Source organism: Rhinolophus hipposideros, assembly GCF_964194185.1.
Source record: "Rhinolophus hipposideros genome assembly, chromosome: 1".
NCBI lineage: Eukaryota > Metazoa > Chordata > Mammalia > Chiroptera > Rhinolophidae > Rhinolophus > Rhinolophus hipposideros.
Window position 1 is genome coordinate 12,820,474 of NC_138047.1, and position 25,105 is coordinate 12,845,578.

General features: G+C 43.6%; 1 protein-coding gene across 12 annotated transcripts in view; it reads right to left on the reverse strand.

Moving 5' to 3' along the window:
* Positions 1 to 4,724: 4,724 nt before the first annotated feature.
* The window catches only part of KIAA1217, a 435,058-nt gene continuing 414,677 nt past the window's right edge, over positions 4,725 to 25,105 (reverse strand). For 6 of the 12 annotated variants that reach the window (XM_081048609.1, XM_081048615.1, XM_081048614.1 and 3 more), the window contains 8 exons: positions 22,431 to 22,614; positions 19,213 to 19,376; positions 18,333 to 18,497; positions 14,525 to 14,644; positions 9,907 to 9,984; positions 8,207 to 9,796; positions 7,577 to 7,699; positions 4,725 to 6,890 (listed from right to left, as the gene is read on the reverse strand). In XM_081048609.1, the coding sequence (XP_080904735.1) occupies positions 6,396 to 6,890; positions 7,577 to 7,699; positions 8,207 to 9,796; positions 9,907 to 9,984; positions 14,525 to 14,644; positions 18,333 to 18,497; positions 19,213 to 19,376; positions 22,431 to 22,614 (2,919 nt within the window). In that variant the 3' untranslated portion in view covers positions 4,725 to 6,395. The remainder of the gene's footprint in view (positions 6,891 to 7,576; positions 7,700 to 8,206; positions 9,797 to 9,906; positions 9,985 to 14,524; positions 14,645 to 18,332; positions 18,498 to 19,212; positions 19,377 to 22,430; positions 22,615 to 25,105) is intronic. The other 6 variants (XM_081048618.1, XM_081048610.1, XM_081048611.1 and 3 more) reach the window with 2 other exon arrangements.

Here is a 25,105-nt window from a genome sequence, read left to right on the forward strand (position 1 = left end):
CCTGCATTCTTGTGTGGGGAGCGGGAGCTGAAACCCTGCATTACGGGGCTATAAGTCTGAGATCAGGTTCTGGTGAGCACTCTCTTCCGGGCTTGCAAGCACCACATTCTCAGGTGTCTGTCTCCTCTTAGCATGAGGGCCTCAATGTCACGGTCTCCTCTTATCTTCTTTATCTCCCAAAGGCCCCACTTCCAAATACCATCACATTGGGAGAAGGGTGTTAACATGGAAAGTGGACACGAGCATTCAGTCCATACAGTTCTGCCCTCTGACACTTGGAATTCTATCACTGGATGCTCAACCCGCTGATTAAGCGTTGCTCTCTTCTTAGGGCTCTAAAGTGCTTGCTTGGAAGTAAACATTAATTTTCTAGTGCCTTAGTGTATCATCACTTCCCCCCCAAATAGAAATGATGGGGCCGGCCCGGTGGCTCAGGCAGTTAGAGCTCTATGCTCCTAACTCCGAAGGCTGCCGGTTCGATTCTCAAATGGGCCAGTGGGCTCTCAACCACAAGGTTGCTGGTTCAACTCCTCAAGTCCCGCAAGGGATGGTGGGCTCCGCCCCCTGCAATTAAAATTGAACATGGCACCTTGAGGGGAGCTGCCTCCCCGATGGCTCAGTTGGTTGGAGCGCGGGCTCTCAACCACAAGGTTGCCAATTCAACTCCTCGACTCCCGGAAGGGATGGTGGGCTCCGCCCCCTGCAACTAAGATTGAACACAGCACCTTGAGCTGAGCTACCGCTGAGCTCCCGGATGACTCGGTTGGAGCGCATCCTCTCAACCACAAGGTTGTCTGTTCGACTCCTACAAGGGATGGTGGGCTGCGCCCCTTGCAACTTAGCAACTGGACCTGGAGCTGAGCTGCGCCCTCCACAACTAAGACTGAAAGGACAACTTGAAGCTGAACGACACCCTCCACAACTAAAATTGAAAGAACAACAACTTGACTTGGAAAAAGCCTGGAAGTACACACTGTTGTTCCCCAATAAAGTCCTGTACCCCTTCCCCAATTTAAAAAGAAAAAAAAAATAAATGATGGGAGGTAGTAATTCTGAAAAGGAAGCCTTGACCTGAGAACAAATGCCACTTTCCTCACACTTTCATCCAGGGCCACGGCTGCATGCTGCTGGTGGGTTGTACATTTTTACAGCTGTAGCAAAACGGAGATACGGAAGTTGAAAGATTTGGTGAGGCGCTGGGTTTGCAAGTCTCCTAGAGGAAGTTTCAGAAATGACCACCAGGTGGCAGCAAGTGAACAGTTGTTCCTAAAATGCTGTAGTCCTAATTCAGGGAGTCAATTTTTTTAGCTCTGGATGACATATTAGGAACAGTATGAGCCCCACATCCACCCTCCAACAGCCTGTGTCTGCACAGAAGAGTACTGTCCATGGTTTTTAGCAGATCCTGCCATGGGTCCCTCTGGGTGTATGTACAGACATTAATTCCTGTATTTATTTTTATTGGCCACCTCATCCCACCGTATACTTCAGACTCCCCTAAGTGCTATGGAGATGGTGCTCATAGCAAAGGTCCCGGTCCAGGCTTTTTGGAGAGACTATTCCAGGCAGAAGGAGCAACTTGTGGCTTCGGATGGGCAGAAGGAGCCATGGGCAGGTGGTCTGAGTTAAGACCACGGGCAGGTAGCAGCCAGATCCCGCAGGACGGGACGCCTGTTTTGCCTCAGGAGCTCCTCTTTTGAGGAATTTTAGACAGAAAGGGCAGAAAGGCAGGAGGTCATGATCTCTCTGGGGTCACTCAGTGAAAGGACATTCTTTGTCCGGGTTATGTAAGGTGTGTGACTCTGTTCATTTGGGGAAATGAAGAATGTTGATTATAATCACCATACAATGATCTATTTATTCCTGAAAGTTTCCTTCCCTGATTCCATTTCCAGGTGAGTGAACTCTTTCTTGTGAGTAACATACACCCTCGTGTCTTGGTTACGGGAGCTGATGTCAGGACAAAAAGCACTTTTCAAGGTACAGGTGGTGGACATGGCCCTGTGCTTCAGAAAGAGGAGGAACCATGCCTGCAAGACACTTTCCTGGCTGAGTGGAGACCAGGGATGTGGAGGAAAGAGGCACTGAGGCCGCAGACTCACACGCTGTGCTCATAGTGCAGAGAACAAACTCAGAAAGGGGGAGACACCCAGAAAGGACACAGGACAGGTCAGAGACAACCCTTTGCCTTGCTTGTAAATCTAAAGAAGCATAGTGTGGGGACAGAGCCAGGAGAGCGGTTTCCACGCTCTCGGCCTCACATGGAACGGTGCTGGCTCGGTTATTAGCTATAACTTGTTGGCCATCAGCGATTACCAGTTAGCCATTAGCCACTGACATAACTGCCGTGGCTACACCAGCAGGTGGGTTGGTTGGCAGAGAAGCGGATGGCGGATTGCGTGTCTTCTGCTTCCTTTATCTCCAACCCAGCTGCCAGCGAGAATATAGTGGTATGACTCCCCTATCTATGACTCCGTGGGTGTTCCTTTTTGGCCTCACCATATCCTGCGTTCTTGTGTGGGGAGCAGGACCAGAGACCCTGCGTGACACTTAGATCTCTAATATGTCTATAATTTTTGGTCTGATCTGTCTACTACTGCCTTTGCCAGAAAGAATGGCAGGACTGCCCTCACCAACGTTTGGGATTATCTGTGTTCCTACCCCCTGCAGAGGTGTGTTGACTGGTAAAGGTGCAAGATTGGTCCCTACTGCCCTTTGTCAATAGAAAGGGGACTCAATCTCATTTGTTTAATATAAAATCTTAGTAGATAAAGCCTTTAAAGAGAGCCAAAGGTGGGGACTGAAAAATGTGCAGTGTGTGTTAGCAATGGAGGCATTCGTGGAGGAGGGAGCCATTGCAGGACGTGGTGGGAGTAGAAGCCGGTGATGCCCTTGCCTCCTGGCTACCAGGGTGAGCCTTTGTCTCTGAGGTGGCTCTGGAATTGGATGGCCAAGAGCTCTGGCAGGGCCTGGGATTCTCTCCTCGAAAGTGCTCTTGTGATCACTTATCGATTTTTTGGATCTTATCTCCTCAGGAGTGTAGATCAGACTGTGCACGGTGGCCTGGAGAAGGTCACCTCATTACTTTTGCAAAATTACCTTTTGAATATTCGGTAGAAGCAGTCTTCATTTCTCTGCTCCCTCCAAAAAGACTCCTGGTTGCTGTCAAATGCCTTTGTGTTTCCAGAACCACGGAGAGGAGAGGAAGCTAGTTTCAATTATAGGAGAGACAGTTGGGAAGTGGCCTGGGTTTGCCATGAATCTGGTTGGGGGATGGGGAGAGTCGGCAAACCTGCTCTCAGTACCCAGTGAACGTAGATACTTTTCCTCATGGGTCTTGCCCCTGGCACTGGCTCAGAGATGGGCACCGGCTACCCCTCTCACCACCATAGGGGTCTGGGTTGAGGTGATTTGGGTACAACTTCTCCCATGCCTGAAAACAGCAACCTCATAAAAGGACCATCCTTCTGTAGCCGTGGTTCTAGGGCTCTGGCTTTGTTCCAAGTAAAAGTTTTACTTTGGAAAGAATTCCAGTTCCAAGCAGCATTAAAAGAAAAGCAGCTGCTTCAATGCTGTTAACACTATGAAAAGTTCTGTATTACACCTGCAAGGGCCACCACCGTCACCTCCGTGAAACGACTGCCCTTATCTGACTCCCCTACCCACCTGTGTTTGTGCCACCCCCTTCCCACTAGACTGGAAGCTTCTTAAGGGTCATCACCACAGCAGTGAGAATGATGACGACAGTCCTAACGCACCTTTATGGCATGCTTGATATATGTCTTAGGCTCTGTCTTAGGGATGTTCTATACATCTCATTTAATCCTCCATCAGTCATATGAGGAAGGTTCCATTATTGGTCTCCACTAACTGCTGAGAAAACCGAGGCAAGCTCAAGGCTGCATAACCAGCAGGTAGCACCAATTACAGACTGTTGAATAAATCTGAGAAGACCCCTGGCTTACTTCTGAGAATCTTTTTCAGATGCAATGATAAGTTTAATGGTGACTTTAAAAGATACTGTAGTGAGAATCTGTTAAGAGTCCTTAATGAAGTCTGAAAATCCAGCAGCCCATACTATCTAACATCACCCACCTTAGATGTTAAAGAAAGTGAGGTGGCTTTTTGTTAAGTGTTGTCATAGGCAGGTGTGCACACCTGGTTCAGTTCCTCCAATTAGTAGGGTCTTCCCTCCAATTTCCTGAGGAGGCAAACTGTACTTTGCTGGGTCTTGGGCAGGGGCTATATTGAGTTTTCCCTTACCTGGTGAGCACATTCTTTCCTTTATTATATTGGCTGAAATTGACCATCACCTGTATGTCCTGCCAGAGCGCTGGGAAGTCTGAAGTTAAAGTGAAAACGTGAGCCACAATCTGTTGGTTAGCTGCTTACCCAGAAGTCTCAGCCTGTCCATACACAGGAGCCAACAAACTGGTATGAATTAGCTCATTATATGTATGGAGTTATTGAGTCGATGGTGAGACCTGATTGAAACGCTGGAGCCTTTTATACCTAAAGATGTAAGATAATGGCTTTTCTGAGCACTACGGGAAACGTGATTACTATAATGAGTGGAGATGTGATAAAATATTTCTGGTGAAAGCATGCCAGCTCAATAAGCCTGAAGATTGCAAACACTAACAACCAGGTGCTAAAGTAATAAGAATATTTGTATTTTAAAACAAACCACCAAGTTAAATGTTGTGGAGGCAAAAAATAAGGATTAACGGGTTCCTGAGATTGTTCTTGAAGTAAATTCATACGCTTGGTATTATTTTTCACAAACTTTTATCCCTATTTTTTAAAGGAAAACAGAGTATAATGTTAGCTAGACCAATAGTATTTTGTTTTTAAATTGAGAACTCGAAAAAAAAATTCCTAGTGATAAAGACATTTTATTTCTGCTTTACTTCTACTGGAAATTTAAACAGGAAAGAGAAAGTAGGTAGAGCCCTCTCTGGCAAATGAGGGTGGAAACTCTGTACCCAGGTTTGCTGTTAGCCAAACCTCGATGCCACATAGAGTCAGCAGTTTACATTGGAAGGCACAATGCTTGCATTGAATTAATCGAGAACTCATTGAGTCACCCCAGAGTTTTCAGAGAAATAGAGCTTTCAGAAAACCAGTTTGTGGCTGGTTACATGTTATTTATAATGCCCTCAAAGCCCAAACCAGTTGTTTTGTCCTTTGACTAGGAAGTAGCTATAGTGACAAGGTACAAAAAATAATAAGCATGCAGCCCTTTATTTAGTTTTGCAAAGTCTCTGCTTATAGTTCTGTATATTACATGACTGTGTTATACAAATACATTTATTTACAAAAACACTCTAGCTGTGCAAACTTGTTGCTTTTTAAAAAGGTATGGATAGTCCCATTTCTGCCCATCCCAATATATGTTTTTAAAGCATGCATAAAAATTAACTTTGGTGTGGGAAAACTACTCTGTGTGCTGTCACATACAGTATTTTTATGTCTATTTATATATTTACAAAAGTTTATCAGTTTACAGAACCGTACAGAAGTGTACATTTTAAAATCCACAATGTAATAATGTGGGTTACCAGGTCTCAGAAAACAAAGAAAGGGGTTAGATACTGCAAAGAAAACTACTAGAGAATCCCAATATGGTAAAAAAAAAAAAAAGGAAAAGAAAAGAAAAAGAAAAGAAAAGAAAAAGAAAAGGAACACTAGCTTGCTTGGCCTGGCAAATTATTATACATAATTTTCATGGCAGTGCAATTGGTTTGATAACTTGCCTTCTACATATGCCTGCGTTGGCTTGAAGTTCATAGGCTTGTTGTCTAGCACACTACTTTCAAATGTACAATGCTATAGTATCAAAATGTTCTGGCAAAAAAGATCTCGAAAGAAACCATGAAATTTTGACAAAAATAGAAATCTGTAATAAAGCTAAATAACACTAAAATAAAAGGAAATATTATAGTATCTGTTTTACAATTTGTATAGTCACACTTGTGTATTTCTCTGTTCACTTCTAGTCTCCGTAATGAAAAATATTTTTATACAAAACATACTAAAATTCTGGAATCATACATGTTTTACATGCTGAATACATTTTGTTTTTCCTGTCTCACACATACCCTTCTCTCTCCTCATACTCTCTCTTTCGGTAACACATGCTTACTTCATTTAACAGGGATTGGATATAGACAGTTAACACTATGTAATTACAACAGCAACAAAGTAAAAAACAAATAAGTTTTACTGAAATCTATTAATCCAGTATTTAGCACATACTTAGCATTAAGCCTCAAACAATACAGCAATATGTTACATTCTCTCGTGAAAACAGTTGTCGAAGACTGCTAACATATTTTTTTTCTTTTTTAAATTTTTAAATGTAACTCCAACTTGAACCTAATAAGATTTGGCTTTTAAGAGGCTTCCTTGGCTGTGGAAGGGGCGGCTTTGCTTGAACTTCCATTCTGCGCCTTGTAGCTGGTGAGGCTAGGAGTATGGATGGTCCTGATGCTCTTGGCACCTTGACTCAGTAAAGTGGGGGAGGCAGGGGAGGGTGGGGAGGAGGAGCAGGAAGGAGGGGCTGCTCGGCCGTTTGGAGTCTGCAGTGAGAAGGAAAGATGGTGACCTTTCCCTGGATGAGTGGGGCTCTGAAACTTTAAGGAGCCATTAGAGACAGAGGGGATCAGGGAGGCAGAGGGAGCAGATCGTCCTGTTTGGGGGCTGAGAGGGTTAGAAGTAACTGATGGTTTAGAAGCAGTTGGATTGGGGAAGTTAGAGCTGTCACCACTAGAAGAGGGCACAGAACCGCTTTTCCCAGAGCTGGGAGAAAGGGCTGGAATCTTAGAAGCAGGTAAGGAGGGGAAAGTAGGCTTACAGTCCCCACCAGCTTTCTTAGCACTTCCATTAGCCTGCAAATAAAGATGGCGGGAGAGTTTGTCAGGAAGCTGGTAACACGATCATTCCATAGGGTCTGGCAACACAGCCCTTCTGAGAAACAATAAATAAAAGACACTAAACCAAACCAAACAAGTTCAAGGCCTGAGCTAAGTCTTGTTGTGCTGTACTGGACCTGGCAGAAACCACCAAAGTACAGAGCAGAGGATGTGCAGAACAGGAAAAAAGAAAGACCACTTCTGGGTGCTGGGTCAGCCATGCGTCTGGGTGGGTTATTATTATTGGGGTGGGGGTTGGGCATTGTGATGGGGAGTTATTGTGCCTCTAATGCAATGCAATCGACATATACGTTAGTAGGGGTGACTTTCAGGACAGTTCGACAACAGGTCTGTCTGGCTTGGTTTCCCAAGGTGCTCTGCTGAACCGCTACATTCACCAAAGTAAAGCCAACTGCTCTGGCAGCTTGTGTTAAAGGTTAAACTTTGGAGTCACAAAGTAAAAGATGTTTTATTGCGAGCATGCAAAAGCGTGGTGGAAAGTTCAACAAAGGTTTTTAGACTTTCTTCATGCCCCCAGATCCAGGACGCCTACGTAAACCATAGCTTACAAAGAAAACATAGTATTTGGTATAAACTAAGTCAGTGACTTGCTTCTTAACCCTAAGAGCGTCCATCCAAAATTGGGTTTAAGGTAAAACTACCTGACGATATTGGCGGGGGTCCTGCAGTTTGGTCTGCTTGCCGGGTTTGTCCAGGCTTCCGGGTCTGTTCTTGGAGCTCATGGGGACTGGCATCCTGCTTGTCTGTGGGGTCCCACTGGAGCCCTGTGGGAAGGAACAGAGGGAGGGGAAGAGAAGGAGCAGCCGGTGAGTGGGTTATCACTGAGGCTGCCCCACCTAGTGCAGAGAAGCTCAACGTGAGAAGCCACAGACCTACATGCAGGACAGATCTAGGAGACGGACATCAGAAGACACCGCTGGGGTTAATTCCAAGAATCAAACAGGAAAAACAGCTCCACTACTGATCAAACGGATTTTAATGTGAAGATCAGAGCAATCATTTCAATGGCAAATAGATGCCCCAGCATCCTTGCGGTTACCCAACACCAATCAGCAACAGAGGTAAAAACAGAATCAATTAGCTGTTAGACACCTAGTTGTTGTTTGGAAGGGGAGGGAGAAAGTGTGAGAGAAAGGTACCATGGCGAACAGACAAAAAAAACAAGCCACCTGAAAGAAAGCAAGTAAATCACAAGACACCTTTTGCTAATGGTGATTATGGCAGATTTAAGAAAGCAGCTGGGTCTTTTCTTTTCCATCAGACCAAGATACCTTACGTGAAGCTGAAGGTATTGATGAGGGGGATTCTAGGACAGTGGGAGCTTCTTCCAAAACTAGCAAGGATCGGGGAGAGGCCTCCCGGGGTATGTGGGATGAGCTTGCAACACAATCTCTGTTGGAAGAACATGAGGTATCAACTAGGGCTTTTGGACTCATTTCACTGATGGTATTTTCAAGCTGTTTGATGGTCTGTTCCAGACTGTCCAACGTTCTGTAGGTATTTTTCCTAATTTCGTCAGTTCTTGAACTGAGAGATGTGTTCTCTGGACTGGACTGCTCTTGTCTCTTGAGCATATTTTGGGGGGTGTCTTCAGGTTGAGAAGATCTAGTAATTTCGAATCGCGTGGCTTCTTTGTGCTGCTTCAAAGTGCCATCCTCTTCCTCCTCTTCGTAGACCACCACCTGCAAAGTCTTCTTCCCTGTTTTGGTTCCTGTACGAATTGCTTGAGTGAGGGCAGCGAGTTGCTTTTTAGGGAATCTGAACTTAAACTTTTTCTTGGGGTTTTCATATTGGTCATCTGTCACGTCACACTTGCTTTCTGGACTCGGCGAATCTGCTTGGCGGCACTTGGTCAACTCGGTTTTATTCCTTTCCTGTCCTCCTGGTCCTTTGTTCTCTGCGGAGAAAAAGTGTGGCTGTAACTGGCGCGTAGCCTGCAGTCCTGACCTGGGGCTGCCTGAGGCAAGCTTATGAAACTTTGGGGAAGTGTTATTCTTGAGGACAGCATCTCCATTTTCCTCCTCTTCCTCCTCCTCTATCTTTTCCTCGGTCATCATTCGCTCCAATTCCTCATCGCACTCCTCAAAAATGGTTGAAAGTCTCTTATATGCAGATCGGATGTCCATGGGTTCGTCGAAAATAATAATGACCGGTTTCTTGTCGAGGCACACGACTGGCTCTTCGTTTTCAGTTCCCTCTTGTTGGGAAGTCATCTCTTTTTTGGCATCAATATTCACCGTCTGTACATCTTCTCCCTTTTTGCTCACTATGTCGCGGACCTCCCCACTGGAGAGCACCTGGACGGCGGTTCTGGTAATCATGAAGGCAATGTTGTCTGTGGGTGCATTTTCCTCCGTGGGAGAACTTGGGGTTGATTCTCTGCCCTCATGAGCATGCCGAGGCCCCTTGGGTCTTAGCACGACTGGGCCCAAGTCTGTCACTGGAAATTCTTGATCCTGAATTTTGACATCACAAATATTCAATTCAGCTGATCTAGTGGGAGAGGGAAGGTGACCCTTATCTGTATTTTCTCGTCCTTGTTGACTCGTCTCTTTTGTCTTTCCATAATTCATTTTCTGATTCTCAGTGGCAGATACAGGGTACTGTAATCCTGAGCTTTTAGGCCCTTTACTTATTTCATCTTCCGATGAACTAATGCCAGAGAAACTGGAACTGGCCTTAGACACATTTTTCTGGGAATAGTTTCTATTGTCTCTAAGTAAACTCTTATTGGATATGGAATTTTCCTTCATTAAGACGTCAGTTTTATATTCTGATGCTCTTGATGCATCAGAAATACTATTCTCCATTCCTCTTTCCCACTTAGGATGGTCACTAGGTGTTAGCGTCCCTGCGGTAACCTGAGAGGGAGAGTGGAGAAGGGAAATCACACGTTAATCAGAAACGGATCTACAAAGGAAGGTAATTAATCTGCATGCTATCAGTTGGGACACAGATCTGGTGAACTCACCTTTTGGGATTCCATTTGGGGGCCATTTTCATATTCAACATCAGATTTCCGTACGTCTTCATGGAAAAATTCCAAGTTCTGGTAGAATAGTGTAGGACATGTTACTCCACAAAACCACATCCCCCCAACGTGGATTATACCTAAATTGTTCCTTTAATTACACTTCCACAACATGCAGGCCAAGCATATTTGTTACACACCAGTCCAAAGCCTACAGCTGTTTAGCTGGGGCTGCTTTGTTCGCCAGCTTCCAAAAATGCTCTGTGTTTGCACAAGATGAAAGTCTTAATTAACAAAATAGTCAAGAATTTCAAATTTTAGGGGGTGGGGGTGCAGTTAATAAAGGGACCGATTCTGTATGAACATGTCCTCTTTGCAACACCCTACAGTGGGCTTAGCAGAACCTAAAACCAGAAGAATGGTGTGGCATTGTAGAAAGCACAATATTTCAGCAAGCAGAAGATTCTGACTCTAACCCAGACCTTCCATCTACCTGTGCGACTTTAGGCAGGTCATTTCACTTCTCTGGGCCTCGTTTGTTTGCTTATAAACTGAAGAATGAGACCAAGAGATTTTTCATGTCCCTTCCAGCCAGTTATTTCAATCCTATCTGTTTTTGTTTTGTTTTTATGGAAAGTATCCTATGAGGACATCTGCATTGGTTGGGTATGGTACGTTGAGATGACAAAACAAAACAAAACAAAACAAAACAAAACAAAACAAAACAAAACAAAACAAAACACCCAAGATTCTTTTTCCCTGGTCAAATGAAAGATTGAAATATACTTGCAGTCTATAGTTGAACTTGCTAAAGAAACTGTTAAAGTAGGCTTCAAACTAATGCCGTGTTTCCCCGAAAATAAGACCTAACTGGAAAATAAACCCCACCATGATTTTTCAGGACGACATCCCCTGAACATAAGCCCTAATGCATCTTTTGGAGCAAAAATTAATATAAGACTCAGTCTTATTTTCAGGGTACACAGTAATAACCATGACGATCAAATCCAAATTCAGTGTGTTAATGCTGCCAAATATCATCTAAACATTTATAAAGCAGATGTTTGAGGCTAGAAGGGTGACTGTGACATCATGATTCAGATTTTATTCTGTATGGCCTCTACTGCAGAGCAAAGATACATTTCTGAGGCTCTCACAGAGATTCAGAATGTAAGAGCCCAGCAGTGGGGACCAGGAATGGAGAAGGTTCCACCAGGAGGTACGACCTTTCTCTGTATTATTCGCTGGGGGCGCTGCCGCAACACTAGACATTAGACACTAGACATGCCTTGTCATTTCCAAGGCTCTGCTGTCATTTCTTCTTGCTGCGGAAGCCCAAGAGGAAGAGGTGACTCTAGCAGGATGGGACACAATCCCAAGAAGGCGGTTTGGTTAAAGTGATGACAACATAACAAAACACAATAACCTAAGCCCTGCCACAGTCCATCCAGAGCAATCCTACCGCCAGTTAAAAACGGAAAGAATGTTGCTGCACATTCAAGAAAAAACACACAAATAACACAGTCATTATTAATCACATGGAAAGATCACACGAGATGTGAAGTGCATTAGCCACCAAACACCACCTGTTTAACTTCCCCTCACCCCCGTGAGGCCCCCAAACAAGTGTCATGATTCAGCTGCTATAGACGAACAACATAAGAGCTTTTGTGGGATTTTAAATATAGATAGTTAAACAACTAACACACCAAGTAAAAGGTTTTAAGAAGAAAAGTAAATGCCGTTTGAGCCTGAGGTTTCAATTCCCAGTTTGGAGCCAGCATGCTAGGACTTGAGTGAGAATTTACCCCTGAATCAGAGAAGGAGCTGGCATTTACACATGTACAGGCAAAAGAAGACACCTGTACAGCCATCGTTCTGCTGGCCCCATTTACCGGGGGTGGGGTAGACCTGGCATCTCTTCTAATTGGTCAGGGCCCATGCCATACCCATCGTCAAGTATTTCAAATGTCACTGTGTGAGATATGTATTTTAAAACAGGCCTAGTAGCAGGAATACCCCGATGGAAAATTGCTAAGATAAAGATGTCAGGTTTAGGTATGACATGACCTGCCATTTTTGTCACTGGGCTAGAAAAAGGAATGAATGTATCAAAGCAAGTGCATGAACTTAATTAAGGGTAACTTGGTTACAACTATCATGTAATATCTCACAATGATTTCTTAGATAGTCAAGACTTCATGAAAGGTAATTAAACCTTATTAATATCTGTGTATAGGCCCCAAGATCTGGATGGTTAAGACAACTGGTGACGTAAGCTTAATATGCATATGGACAATAGACCAAAATTAGAGACACAGTAATAGGAAAATTGCATAAAAGTCAAGTACTAGGCTAATGCTTCATGATGGAATGGGAAACATTTTAAGAAAACATTTGGTTTATAGAAAAGGAATAGCCCAGGAAGAGATTAATAATGACAAAAATGTGGGGAAAAGTCTAATACCCATATCGTATGTGATACTCATATACAAGTCTTATAGTGATATTATGAAGGAGACCAATTTACTGAGTATACTGTATTTTGCCGTGTAGAATGTGCACTTTTTTTGCCCAAATTTGTAAGGGAAAACTAAGGATGTGCATTATACATGGGTAGTACTACTTCTGTATCTACATAAATGTTTTTACTTCTTTTATTTATGAAAAGCATAACTCTAGAAATCACTAATGATATCTGTATGCAAAATAGTATCCTGGAATACAATAATTGCTTTTGTTGAACTTACGACAACCATGCAAGGAAAGCAATTTCAGCCGACGATTCAACGAAATGAAACGAAGAGCGACGTATTGTTGTCCACAGAGTAAGTGACTCTGACTTGATAAGACAGGTGAGGCCGACTCGCTTACCACAGGGTGAGCAGCGCGACATTGCTCTTCGTACACTTTAGGCGGGAGCTAGCAACCTAGCTGATATTGTTACAAAAATTATTGGAAAATTAAAACAGAAGATTTTCCCCCCTGAAATTTGGGGCCAAAAATGTGAGTGCACATTATACAGGGGAGCTCATTATACACAGCAAATTATGGTAATTATCCAGAAAAGCACTGTGATTACACACAGTGCTGGGTATTCAGTACAGACCTGCTGTTTATTACCTGTCCGATGGACCCTTGATTGAGATGAGATGGGTAGCATATGGATTTCTAATCACAGGGCAAGAAATCACATGCAACTTTTGAGTCAATGAGCAAAATTCTGCAACGAGACAATGATTCTCTCCAGAGGGATACTTGAGAAGTTCCCAGTTCCCAAAGATTTGGACAGAAACAGTCACATTGGCCCACGTATGTCATTTAACTCAGATATGCCATGAGCAGGTTTAATCAGGCCACATAAGGAAATCCCAGAGATTGGAAAAGCAATGTATTTCCAATGTGATATCATGGCTTCAAGTCAAATTAGCAGCAGGTTTTCTTCATGAGAAAAATTTATCAACGATAATTTCATCATCTCGCCTGGCGCACCGAGAGATCCGGTGTCGCCTGGTTAGCGGTTTCACATGTCAATCATGTGGCAGACGCATTTCACTAAGGGCTCTCTGGTGGCTGGGAGCCAGGGAGGAACAGGTCAGCCTCCTTGGCAGGGCCACCCAGCTGGGAGCTGTAAGCCTCAGGAGAGCATCTCCTGGCCGGTGCTGTTAGAACAACCTCCCATGCTGTGATCCTCTAGCTCCCCCGCTGAGCTGGACTGATGGACGCGTGTGGAGTAGCAATGGGACTATACTGTGGCAACTACGTTGGACTTTATTTAAGGGAGCTAGAGTCTTTGAATTCTGAAATGTAAGTTCCTGCTGAAAAATGTTAGGACTTGAATTGGTCATGATAAGCTTTTTATCCTGAAATTTAGACAGAGGCTTCATTCAGAGAAGATGGCTCTACAGCCAAAAATCGTATCAGCATGTTGAAGCTGAAACGTTCAGGCTCATATCCTTTCTCTGAAGTACTTCATAATGACATGGAACTTTGTTTCAGAGACTGGACATCTGTTCTGAGGCCATTCAAATGCCACAAAGTATATCAGCACTAAAACTATGCCAAAGTTACTCTCTTGGAAGGTACATTTTGAGAATGTGTAATACTGAAGAAAATCTGTTTGGCATCTTGAACACCCGTGTGAATACATACGTGTATGGCCCTATGAGGGACCAACTGTGCGTGGTGGCAGATATGCAGCTCTGCCCTGAGTTTTCTTCCTGGAATCTAAGGCTTTCACCTATTTTTTATGTTTTTGGTAAAGCAGACATGTTAAAAGTTAGGAAAAGTGCTACATACTTGGTTGCATAGTTTTTTTTTTTCTTAAAGAGTCATTCTAGAACATGTTGAAAGTGGTATATTCTTTAGTTTGTGAAGATAATGCCTAAATTCTGCACATACTATTTTCCTCAGTGCACAGGAAACCTCGGCTGGGTATCTCTGATGTAAATGTAAAGCTGTGTCGCCATTAGTTAAAAAGAAAAAAAAAGAAAAGAAAAAGAAGGGCGAGAGGAAAAAAGAGAGGGTGCAGAAGGACAAGTGCAGAAGCGGTGTTAGTGTCAGAGCAAGGAAAGAAGGGCTGTCCGACCGCGTGGCAAATGTGTAACTGCCACGTTACCTTCTTCTCCTTGGGTGGGACTGTGGCCCCCGGCCTAGTATCTTTAACGTGACTGTCTGCCCGGGATGGCTCAGCGTGACTGTTTGAATTTACATCCATAAAGGAACACTTCTGGAATGCCTAAGGAATTAAAATACTGAAGTTAACAGGAATTCAAGGGTAGCGAGGAGGAGGGAGGGGACAGGCAGGGACCACTCCAGAGGCGTGGAGACCCCAGCCAGGTCCCGTATGCAGGTCACACCAGGGCCAGGGAGGAGCGCCTTGAAAATCTGCTCCCCGTTTGGCTTCACTCAGGCTGGCAAAGCTGGTGAGGGGGCAGAGCCCGGGGCTGAGGCATTCTGATTTTGAGGCCACACCAGGTAAAAGAACACAGCCCTTGAAAAGAACACCCTTTCTTCCTGTCCAGGGTGAACCTGATTTGTGCTTGGTAGGGCTTCTTGTTTTGATCTTTCAAAAATATTGAATGTATAAATGAATTAAAACAAAACAAGAAGGTCGTCCTTTTTTTTCGTTATTTTTTTTTACCGTTATGTTCCATTTTTAAAATTGACATAATAGAAAAAAGGGCACAAGATGTTACAAACCTTTAAACGTTAAAATAAAAGGAATCCTTACCAATTCATTGTCTGAAATAGTAACAGGTACTCCCATGCTCTGAGGTGTTCCGAGGCTCACTTAGAGTGAAGGGAGTCTCCTTAGATTATGAGTGGCCTCAGGGCTGCCTGGGCCCGACTTGCCTCTGAAAACTAACAAGCGTAGGCATAGGAGCCCACACCGACTCTGAGTCAGGAAGACCCGTCCTCAGAAGAAACACGGGCTGTGTCCACAGGGCAGAAAGGAGTGACAGTATGATGGTGAGAGCAGCACAGATAGTAACCCAAGCACCCAAGTTCTTGAAATTGGGTTTTCAACATACTGCCTAGTTTAAAAAAAAACAAACTCAGGGCTCACCAAGAAAATATTTAAGTCAGAATCTCTGGGCTGTAGGACTTTTTAAAAACAACTCCCTGTGTAATCCTAATGTGCAGCCAGAATTTAAAAACCACTTATTAAAGTGAACCATCTCAAATCATTCTCTCCTATTTTCTTGATGTCAAATATTGTCATTTGGAAATAACTCTGCAGCCGGAAAGAATAACCCATGCCCTTCGCAAGTGAACATTTCAGCACTGGTCCTAAAATGGGAACGAAGCCAATGCTGGGACCTGCCCCGGCCTGCTTTTTCCACGTCTCTGCAGGCTCCCTGCTCCTGCCGCATGGGGGTCCTCCTCGCTGTCCCTCAGCCCCCCCAGGCCTAGCTGGCCCTGGAGATGCCCAGGGCCCCACCCACTAAGACCCCCGGCCAACTCTATGGGCTGTCAGACCCTATGCTTTGGAGCCTGTGCTTTCTTCTGATGCCCGGTGACACGAAACAGAAAAGGTGTTCCACAGTCACACTCAGGGGCTGCAGCTGCTCCTTGTCTTGCCTCTGGGGTTTCTGACTCTAGAGCCTGAGGGGACAAAGGAACCAGTCTGGCCACTGGCCACTGGCCGACTTTCTGATGCAGCAGGTTGGCTCTCTACTGCAGAAGGAGGGCAAATGGGGTTTGGTTAAGTTAGGGTTAGAGCACTTCATTCACCACTATTATCTAACCACCAATAAGACAACAAGAAGCCAGATAGGACCGCTTTTGTAAAGCTTTCAAAGATAGCATCAAAGATATTTAGACTTCAATGGAGGGATATATTCTCAAGGGATGGCTCTAAATGCCTGGAACAAATACATTACTTCTCCTGGAGGGCTAGTGCAGGATTATTCACTAAAAGGCTCTACTTCTTTGCTTATTAGTAATTATTTCACCTTGCACAGATCTAAAATTATGTAGCGCTCATGACAATCCACTCAGGCTGGCAAAGATAGTGAGGGGGCAGAGCCCATGATCAATTCACACCATAATGTGGGGACAGATGCTCCAACGAGTGACCTCAGGAGGTGCCTATACATCTTAGCACAACACCAACCCCCAGGTAATAAGTAGCTTTGACATGCAGTGTCACTAGCCAGAAGGTCCTCATTGCGTAACTGAGTGATGGATGACTCCACGCTCTCAACTGTTTTATGAGTTACTAACTTTATAAATCTATGATTCTTACGAATGCAATTCTCCAACCATTCTAAAAACCTATAGGGGCCGGCACGGTGGCTCAGGCGGTTAGAGCTCCATACTCTTAACTCCGAAGGCAGCCGGTTCGATTCCCACATGGGCCAGTGGGCTCTCAACCACAAGGTTGCCAGTTCAATTCCTCGAGTCCCGCAAGGGATGGTGGGCAGCGCCCCCTGCAACTAAGATTAAACATGGCACCTTGAGCTGAGCTGCCGCTGAGCTCCCGGATGGCTCAGTTGGTTGGAGCGTGTCCTCTCAACCACAAGGTTGCAGGTTCGACTCCCACAAGGGATGGTGGGCTGTGCCCCCTGCAACTAGCAACCGCAACTGGACCTGGAGCTGAACTGCGCCCTCCACAACTAAGACTGAAAGGACAACAACTTGAAGCTGAATGGCGCCCTCCACAACTAAGGTTGAAAGGACAACAACTTGACTTGGAAAAAAAGTCTTGGAAGTACACACTGTTCCCCCAATAAAGTCCTGTTCCCCTTCCTCAATAAAATCTTTAAAAAAAAAAAAAACAACAACCCTATAAATAATCTGACTGGTGGAGGGGATGTGCCAGGCCAGGCTGTGAGTTTAAATCAGGCTCAAAAGGCTCATGCACGTGACCATGAACCGGCAGCCCTGTGTTCCCAATAATATCCAAGCAGCTCCACTCTGGCAGGTATTACCACGGAAAGCAGAGTAGGACAGCAGTAGTAGGAATGACATGGTTTGAAAGTTCTCCCTATTCCAAATGAAGAATGCAGATCCTTTGGCCTGCACAAAACCATGGGCACACTGATGAAGAGACAACATGCTTTTGAGCCCTAAGAAGGTTGCGGTGTGACCATCTGAAGGGAAAAAAAAAAAAAATCCTATAATAAGCATGGGTCAAAATGAAGTACTCTATGAACTAGGTCTAGGTCTAGTACTCTATGGTCTAGGGATTATGTATATGTCTTTGATCAGCCAAGTTCTTACTACGTACACCTAGGGCAGATTCACACCCATGATTTGAATTGTGGGATCAGTTTTAGGTATAGCCCCTGCACCCCACCCTTAAACTCTATGGGTGGACTGTGGCAATTAGTTAAAAAATAAAAATCTAAAAATAATCATTTCTCAAATAAGCCAAGGAAAATGGGAAACACAATTATTTAGCTTTTCCGAATATTGGCCAAGACAATATTGATATTGAATGGGAACCGGGTAGGGAGTACAGGAGGCCACACGACTCAAGGTCAGCCATTCTAAGTATTAAAACCAAATAACGGGACCCCCCCATCCCGAAGGGGGCCTTAGTCAGTCTTTATCGAGACAAGATGATGGCTGGTATTTCTAATCTTCTTTTAATTCTTTTTGACATGAAGCAGACACTATTCAAATTGAAAGAAAGAAAAGTAAATCCTACCAGCCAGAGCTAGAAAAGCTTGCCTCTGATTTTTGTATAAACTTCCTGAGTTGTTATGTGAAATGGTTGTTCCTTACACACACACCCTTAAGGTGCTCTGAGAGCCTAGTTCAGTGCCATCTGGGAAAAGTGGAGGCCATGTGCTTGCAGGGCCCAGGTCCATGGGGTTCTTTTCCAGCTCTCTAGCTAATGGATCTGTGAGAGACGTAGCCGGAGAGTCCCTAAGGGGAAGGGCAGGGAGACACGGTCAGTCACCTCATCCACACACCTGGAGTTCTGCCATTATTTTATCTCCTTCTTCTTCTTCTTCCTCGTCCTTTGCAGAGCAGGTAGTGACAGGTGGTGGTGATGGGGTCCAAGCTGAAGCAGGCTCCTCTGATGGACATTTTGTGGCTCTAGCTTGTGGACTTGGTCCAGCATCTTCACTGCTTGCCTATGGAAGAGTCAAGTCACAGATGTTGGTTTAACACCCCCAGGGACCGACAAAAAGAGGGAGAGATCATAAGAACACATGGTCCCTCACTGCCCAGTACACTGGCTTTCTAGCTCTCCAAATCGAGGCTATTTTGTCCACTTGCATTCAGTTTGGGTTTTTGTTTATGCAAGCTACCATTTTAGTGAATGGATTGAAGAATTATAATAAAATTGTAACTCCTCAACATTCCGTGCCTTTAAGAAAAGCTCTCCCATACTACCTCTCTTTGAAACTTGAATGTTTACCTTGGACATAAAAAGACAAAACTTGCCAATTAAATGGAAGCTAAAGCCCATTGAACATCTTTTGGTATAGACTCCCATAACGGATGGCTAATCCCAGTAACCTTTGAAAGATGGTCTTTCTTTTGCTTCCCGCTCCTATCCCACTCCCACCCCCATTTTCAATCTCATGGTGCCCTGCTGGGGCAGTAGCTTGTGAATTGCATTTCATATTGTTGCAGCTAGAAGTCAAGTAAGGCTAAAACTCATGGTGCTGAGTCTAGTCCAGTAACACTAGCTGACGATTTCCCATCTGTGGTGCTTCCTAATGATCTAGTGTATTCGATTCTTGCCTCACTCCTTTTTATGTTCTAAACGAGAATAAAGATGACCCTGTCTAAGGCTATCATCTGAACCCAGAGACCAGTTTACTGGGGCTTAACCCATCAGACCTTAGTGGTGGTGTTTTCCTTCCTGCTGGTGTAGACCACATCGCCGGACCTGGTAGTGGTGAGCCCCGATCCTGGCAGGTAGCTCCTTCGAGGAGGTGGCGGAGGAGGAGGTGGGGACTTACCCCCCAGCTTGTCCAAGTCCTGTTCTGAATTTGGTGAGTCTTCTGGAAAACAATGCGCCATTGCATAATAATCTCTTTTCAAGATGACGTCCGGAAAGTCCAGTGTATTTCTATAAACTCAAGCAATCTGACTTAAAAATTTCTCTATTCTCTCCATAGTGTAACAATTAATGGTATAGATCCTGAAGTCCAATAGGCTTGAAATCCCAGAAAGACCCTGCATGAGTTGATTAACCACTCTCTGCCTTGGTTTTTTCATCTGTTAAATGGGTATTATACCAATATTTTCTCCACTGCTGTTCTTGAGGAATGAATGGCTTAATATATACATAAAGCACTTAGAACAGTGATTATTGGCTCATTGTAAATGTTATGTAAGTATTAGCTGTTATTAAACAAAAAAAGCTGAGCATTACTTGGAAAGATAAAAGACCAGAACATAAAGGCAAAGCCAGAGCCCTCTGCCTGGCCTCCAAAGCCTTCATCCCCCCAGTTTGAAAAACAGCTTTAGCAGAAGGGATGTTAGAGTAGAATCTCGCCAAGAAAGGGCCAGAGGGACAGTGGGAGGCAGATGGAAACAGAGAACAAAGTCAGGGAGAAAGTGGATTTTTTGGTCATGGTTATATGGTTGGAAAAAGGAAAGGAGACAGAAAACGCAGAAATGAGAGAATTTTAAATTAGCATTGACACTACAGGTTAGGAAATGTAGATAGATATCTTCCCAGCTTTCTCTAGAAGAATGCTCAGAAAAAGGCATTGCTTAATCAAAACTCAAACAAACAGCCTTATTCCTGCCCTTATCAACCTTCTTCTCTTCCGCCCTTTGCAAATACTCTACCCACCAGCTCACTAAAGTAGTAGAACCAGAAATTCAGGGTCAGGGCCTCCAGCTGGGCTTTGTCCCAACTCTCTCTAGGGACATGGCCTGACCTCCCAGGAGTATGTTTGTCTTTTCTGAGCAGCGGAGACAGAGTTGTTTAGAGGAGACGCTTGAGGAATTCCATTTAAAGGTGTGATAAAGACTTGGGTAAATCATCAGGGTGCCATGCCAGTGATGATTTGTAGTCACCAGTTTCTGTCCTGAGGGCACTGGGTTACAGGGCTCTAGCAGAATAGGGCCATGGGGCTGGTTCCTAAGCCAGCAATCTGGCCTCAGGATGGCCACCTCCACTTTGGGTCCCTCTAGGGACTGGCACAGGCTGATGGGGTTTGGTCCCTCCTCTCATGTCTGATGACAGACTCCCACTTTAACCAACTTTAGTCAGGCTCCTCTGAACTGTAGGCCTTGACCTTTATCTGCTGAGCCCCATTTTAGCAAAGAATCTAGTTGAGCAAGAATCCTCCATTCTTGATATCTGATAAGTTCTACACTGCCCACCCTTGATAGCTAAATTTGGCAAGAATTTCCCTACCTCATTGTATTCAGAACTGAGTTCAGTTTCTCTCCCCCACTGCAATAGTCTTGCATAAAGTTTTCCTTGGTGTTTTTTAAATATGTCTTTGTGAATATTTTTGTTTTAACATTGACTGAGGCCACAATTCCTAAAATTTTCGAAAAGCTGTTGATAATTTTGGGGAGGTATCCATCCTTCCCCATTATCTAAGCACTCAGACAATTCATATAAAAGGAAATATAAATGATTTTTAAAAACCCCATGCTTAGACTTTTACCTCATTAATAAACAAAAATAAAAACAATAACATCCATGAAAAATAAATAAAAATAATAGAAACTAACATTTACAGATAATGGATGATAGATACTCTTACACATTTCTAGTGGCCTATACATTACTGAACACTTTCTGACAAGAAACCACGCCATGTATTCAAAAAGAAAAAAAGAACAGCAACAACAACAACAACAATAAGAACATTTTAACTGAGTGAAAATACTTTGGGGAGTAATTTAAAAACTAATTTATGCAAATTTTTTAAATCTGAAAGACTGAAAATCCCAAAAGAGGTTAACAAAATGTATTGCTACTTTTTTTCTATTGGACAGTCATGAGAAGGAACAATAACAAGCTTATTCATATTTCTAAATTTATAATTTATTTGTAATTCTAAAACATCAAAGGACTACAGGACAAAATTAATCATGGGGAGAGCTGAATTAGGCCCCATAGCAATGTAATGAGGTAGATCATTTTATCCACGGGCACTCCAGAGGGAAGAGGTCTTTGTGAGAAAACAGCTGCCCCCCAGGACCCTTCTCACCCCAGGTCTTGGCCCCTGACCTCCAAGGGGCCCCAGACAGGCCCTCTCACAGCTGTCAGGGGGGGAATGAGGGGAAAAACATCTTTCAGCACAGTCTCAGGGGGAGAGTTTCAGGGAGTGGAGTTTTAGAGCAACTTTGTGGAACGAAACGTGTTATAGTGGTTATACTGGTTATAAATTGTATCCACTTTCATGTTCCTTGACATGCAAGTCAAGATGGCCATTTCTTTTCAAATTAACTGTAGTTGCTGGACAAGGCTTCATTGAATGTGACTCTCAGAGACATTGGGCCGCTAGTAAAATGATGTCACTGTACATAATTTTAATATCAGCATAAGGCACAAGGACTGTAATTGGTTCGAGGTTGAGTAGGCTGAGTTTGTTAAGTTATCTTATGTTATTTATTGACATGTGGATGCTTAACTTCCATAGTTTCATTGGTTAAATATGCAGTTCAATAATTTTGACTTAGGAATACAATTTCACCTTGTGATCTAATATCCCCTCTGGGAGTTCCTAAGAGCTGGCATTTTCTTTCTGTAGTGTATGAAAAGCTCTCGCTTTCAATGCACGCTTCATATTCTTCCAGCTGGTGCTGGGAAGTGTCATAAATTCATAGGAAAAGCTGTGAATCTCAATTTTTCCTTATTGGGCATTGTTCAGATACCGTAACACAGAACAGTTCCCCTACTACAGTGATAGTTAAAAAGTGGTAATGAGGCTCTAGGGATACCTGAGGGATTTGTTCTTGCAATTTTTCAATTGTATAAGGTTTTTAATTAGTGAGAGATAGGTTTCTTTGGCCAGCGTGTGCTTAAGTGGGTGGCCTCACACACACCGACGACAGCTAGGTACACAGCTCTCTCAGTACCTTACCTGAAAGTTCTAGCTTATCCACCAGAGGATCGCCCTTTGGCTGTGGGCCCGAGGCTGGTGGCATCTCCAGGTTTGGTATTGACTTCATGATATTGGCCTGAGCTTCTTCTAGGAGCTTCTCAAACTCTTTGCCATTATAGTGGTCCAGATTTTGTCTTTTCTCTTCCCACTTTTTTTCTGCTTTCTGAAGGAAAACAACAAAGTGAAGGAAGTTTAAGACGCAGAGGAAAAAGCTAATTCATCGTTTAGAGATTTCCTGTTTGGCGGGAAGAGGTGTAACACAGTTAAAGTGTTGGTACAGTAACGTTCCGGGTTCTGCGCTGAGGGACACTTTGCACATCAGGCAAGCCCGACCCTGGTGCTGTCTCTATAGCTATATGGGCTGCATTTAAGTCCACGGGATAGTAGTCATTCCCAGAGGAAAAAAAGCTCAGAAACCCAAGTCCATTCACTAAACGACGACTGAGCACTTAAGACATACTGCTACGTGACAAATAAAAAGGGACACAGGGACACGTTCTCTAAGGTAAGTAGGCAGAACCAAGTTTTTGTTTTCTAAATTGAGTTTTCATTGTAGAGATGTTCACACCAACAGAAATGAACACCAGCACACTCCCTAGGAAGAAAAAGTCCTATGTCTTAGGTCTTCTTCTATCGAAGACTTGTTGTATGGCCACTGGGCCACATTTTCTTACTTAGAAAATGGAGGGGGGGCGGTTATTTACATAACCGCTAAGTTCCATCAAGTTCTACAACAAGGAGAAATATATAAAATGTATTTTTAAATATTTGTACTTTTTTTTTAAAAAACAACAACATTTGCCTGTGATTCTGAGACGGCACATGGGTCATTCCAAGAAGGCAGAGGGGACATGAACACCAGCATTAGTGAAACCCCGTAATGTAAGAATTGGAAATGATCCAGGAGGTCACTGAATCCACACTTTTACACATGAGAACACGGGCCCACTGAGGTGAAGGATTTGCCCCAGATTCACTCTATATAAATAACAGCCACCGGAGTCACCATCCTTACCCTCCTTTAGTTTTTCTTCCTAGCATTGATCATCACCTGGCTTTACCAGAGGTTCCAAAAAAAATTTATACACATTTTTAAGAGATGTTATCTATGCTCAATCAATAGTTTGTCATAATCAGAAGTGTCTGGATGCTGATGGTAACCACTTTGAGCATTTCTGTAATTGCAGAAGTCAAACGTGACTTGTATTCATCTTTTGTTATCAGTAATATATTGAGTATTACAATTAATACAGTTTTTTCCTTTCTTACAATGTGTATACATTTTTTTGACACTCTCTGTACTTATTCTCTGTCTTTCCCTATAACAGGTACGTTTCTCGAGGGCACGGACTTGTTCACTGCCTGCCCCAGAACCTATGAGGGCCTGGTACGTAGTGGGACTCCGTGATGCTTGTTGGCAGAAAGTCTCAGGCCTCCTTACTGTGGATTGGGGCAGTGTCGGAAATGACTCATAACTGAAAATATACACATAACAATGAGAACCCAAAATGCCCAGTAGGTTCTCAGTAGATATTTGTTAAATAAAAGAGTTGTCCTTCGCTAGTGCACTGTTGGTGGGATTGCAGATTAGTGCAGCCACTATGGAAAACAGTATGGAGGTATCTCAGGAATCTGAAAATGGAACTACCCTATGATCCAGCAATTCCACTCCTAGGCATCTACCCAGAGAAATCCAAAACTCCAATTCAAAAATCAGTACGTACTCCTATGTTTATTGCAGCACTTTACACAATAGCCAAGATATGGAAACAACCGAAATGCCCATCAGTAGATGACTGGATTAAGAAGCTGTGGTACATTTATACAATGGAGTATTACGCAGCCATAAAGAAGAAAGAAATCTTATCATTTGCAACAACATGGATGGACCTAGAGAACATTATGTTAAGTGAAATAAGTCAGAAAGAGAAAGACAAGTACCATATGATCTCACTTATATGCGGAATCTAAAGAAAAGAACATGTGAATGAACTGATCAGAGACAGTTTTGAGGACACAAAGACAAAACCGAGAGTTGTTAGATGGGTGGGGGGGGGGTTGGGGATAAGGGGAAAGGTGAAGGTATTAGGAAGCAGCTGGTAACCACAAGATGGCCTCAGGGTTTTCTGAAAATTAATTTGGGGAACTTATTCAATAATGCTGTAAAGATTTTGTTGGGTATCCGATGGACATGCATCCTATTTGGGAGACCACCTCAGAAATAATGTGGATGCCTGACCATGGCATTGTACACCAGAAGCTAAACATTAATGAATGCCAACTATAATTTTATATATATAATGTGATGGCTCGGTGTGAGGTCAGAGGGATAATGGATGGGGGAAGGGGGGTTCACAGTGTGAGGGATATAAATGATAAACGTCTAAGTATTACCTTGTCTTGTACACCTGAAACTAATAAAAAAAAATAAAAATAAAAAAAAATAATAAAAAAAAAAGAGTTGTCCCACTGACATCTTTTAAACATGGGGATGTTTAAAGTGGCAGACCCACTCATCCTTGGTGGAAACGTGTTTTCAGTTCTCTGCCCCATCCCATAGGGATGACGTGATGGATCATCGTCTGCCAATCACAGTTCCACCCCGTCCTATGACAGCACTTTTAATCAGCTGACTGGGATCAGGGGCTCAGTCC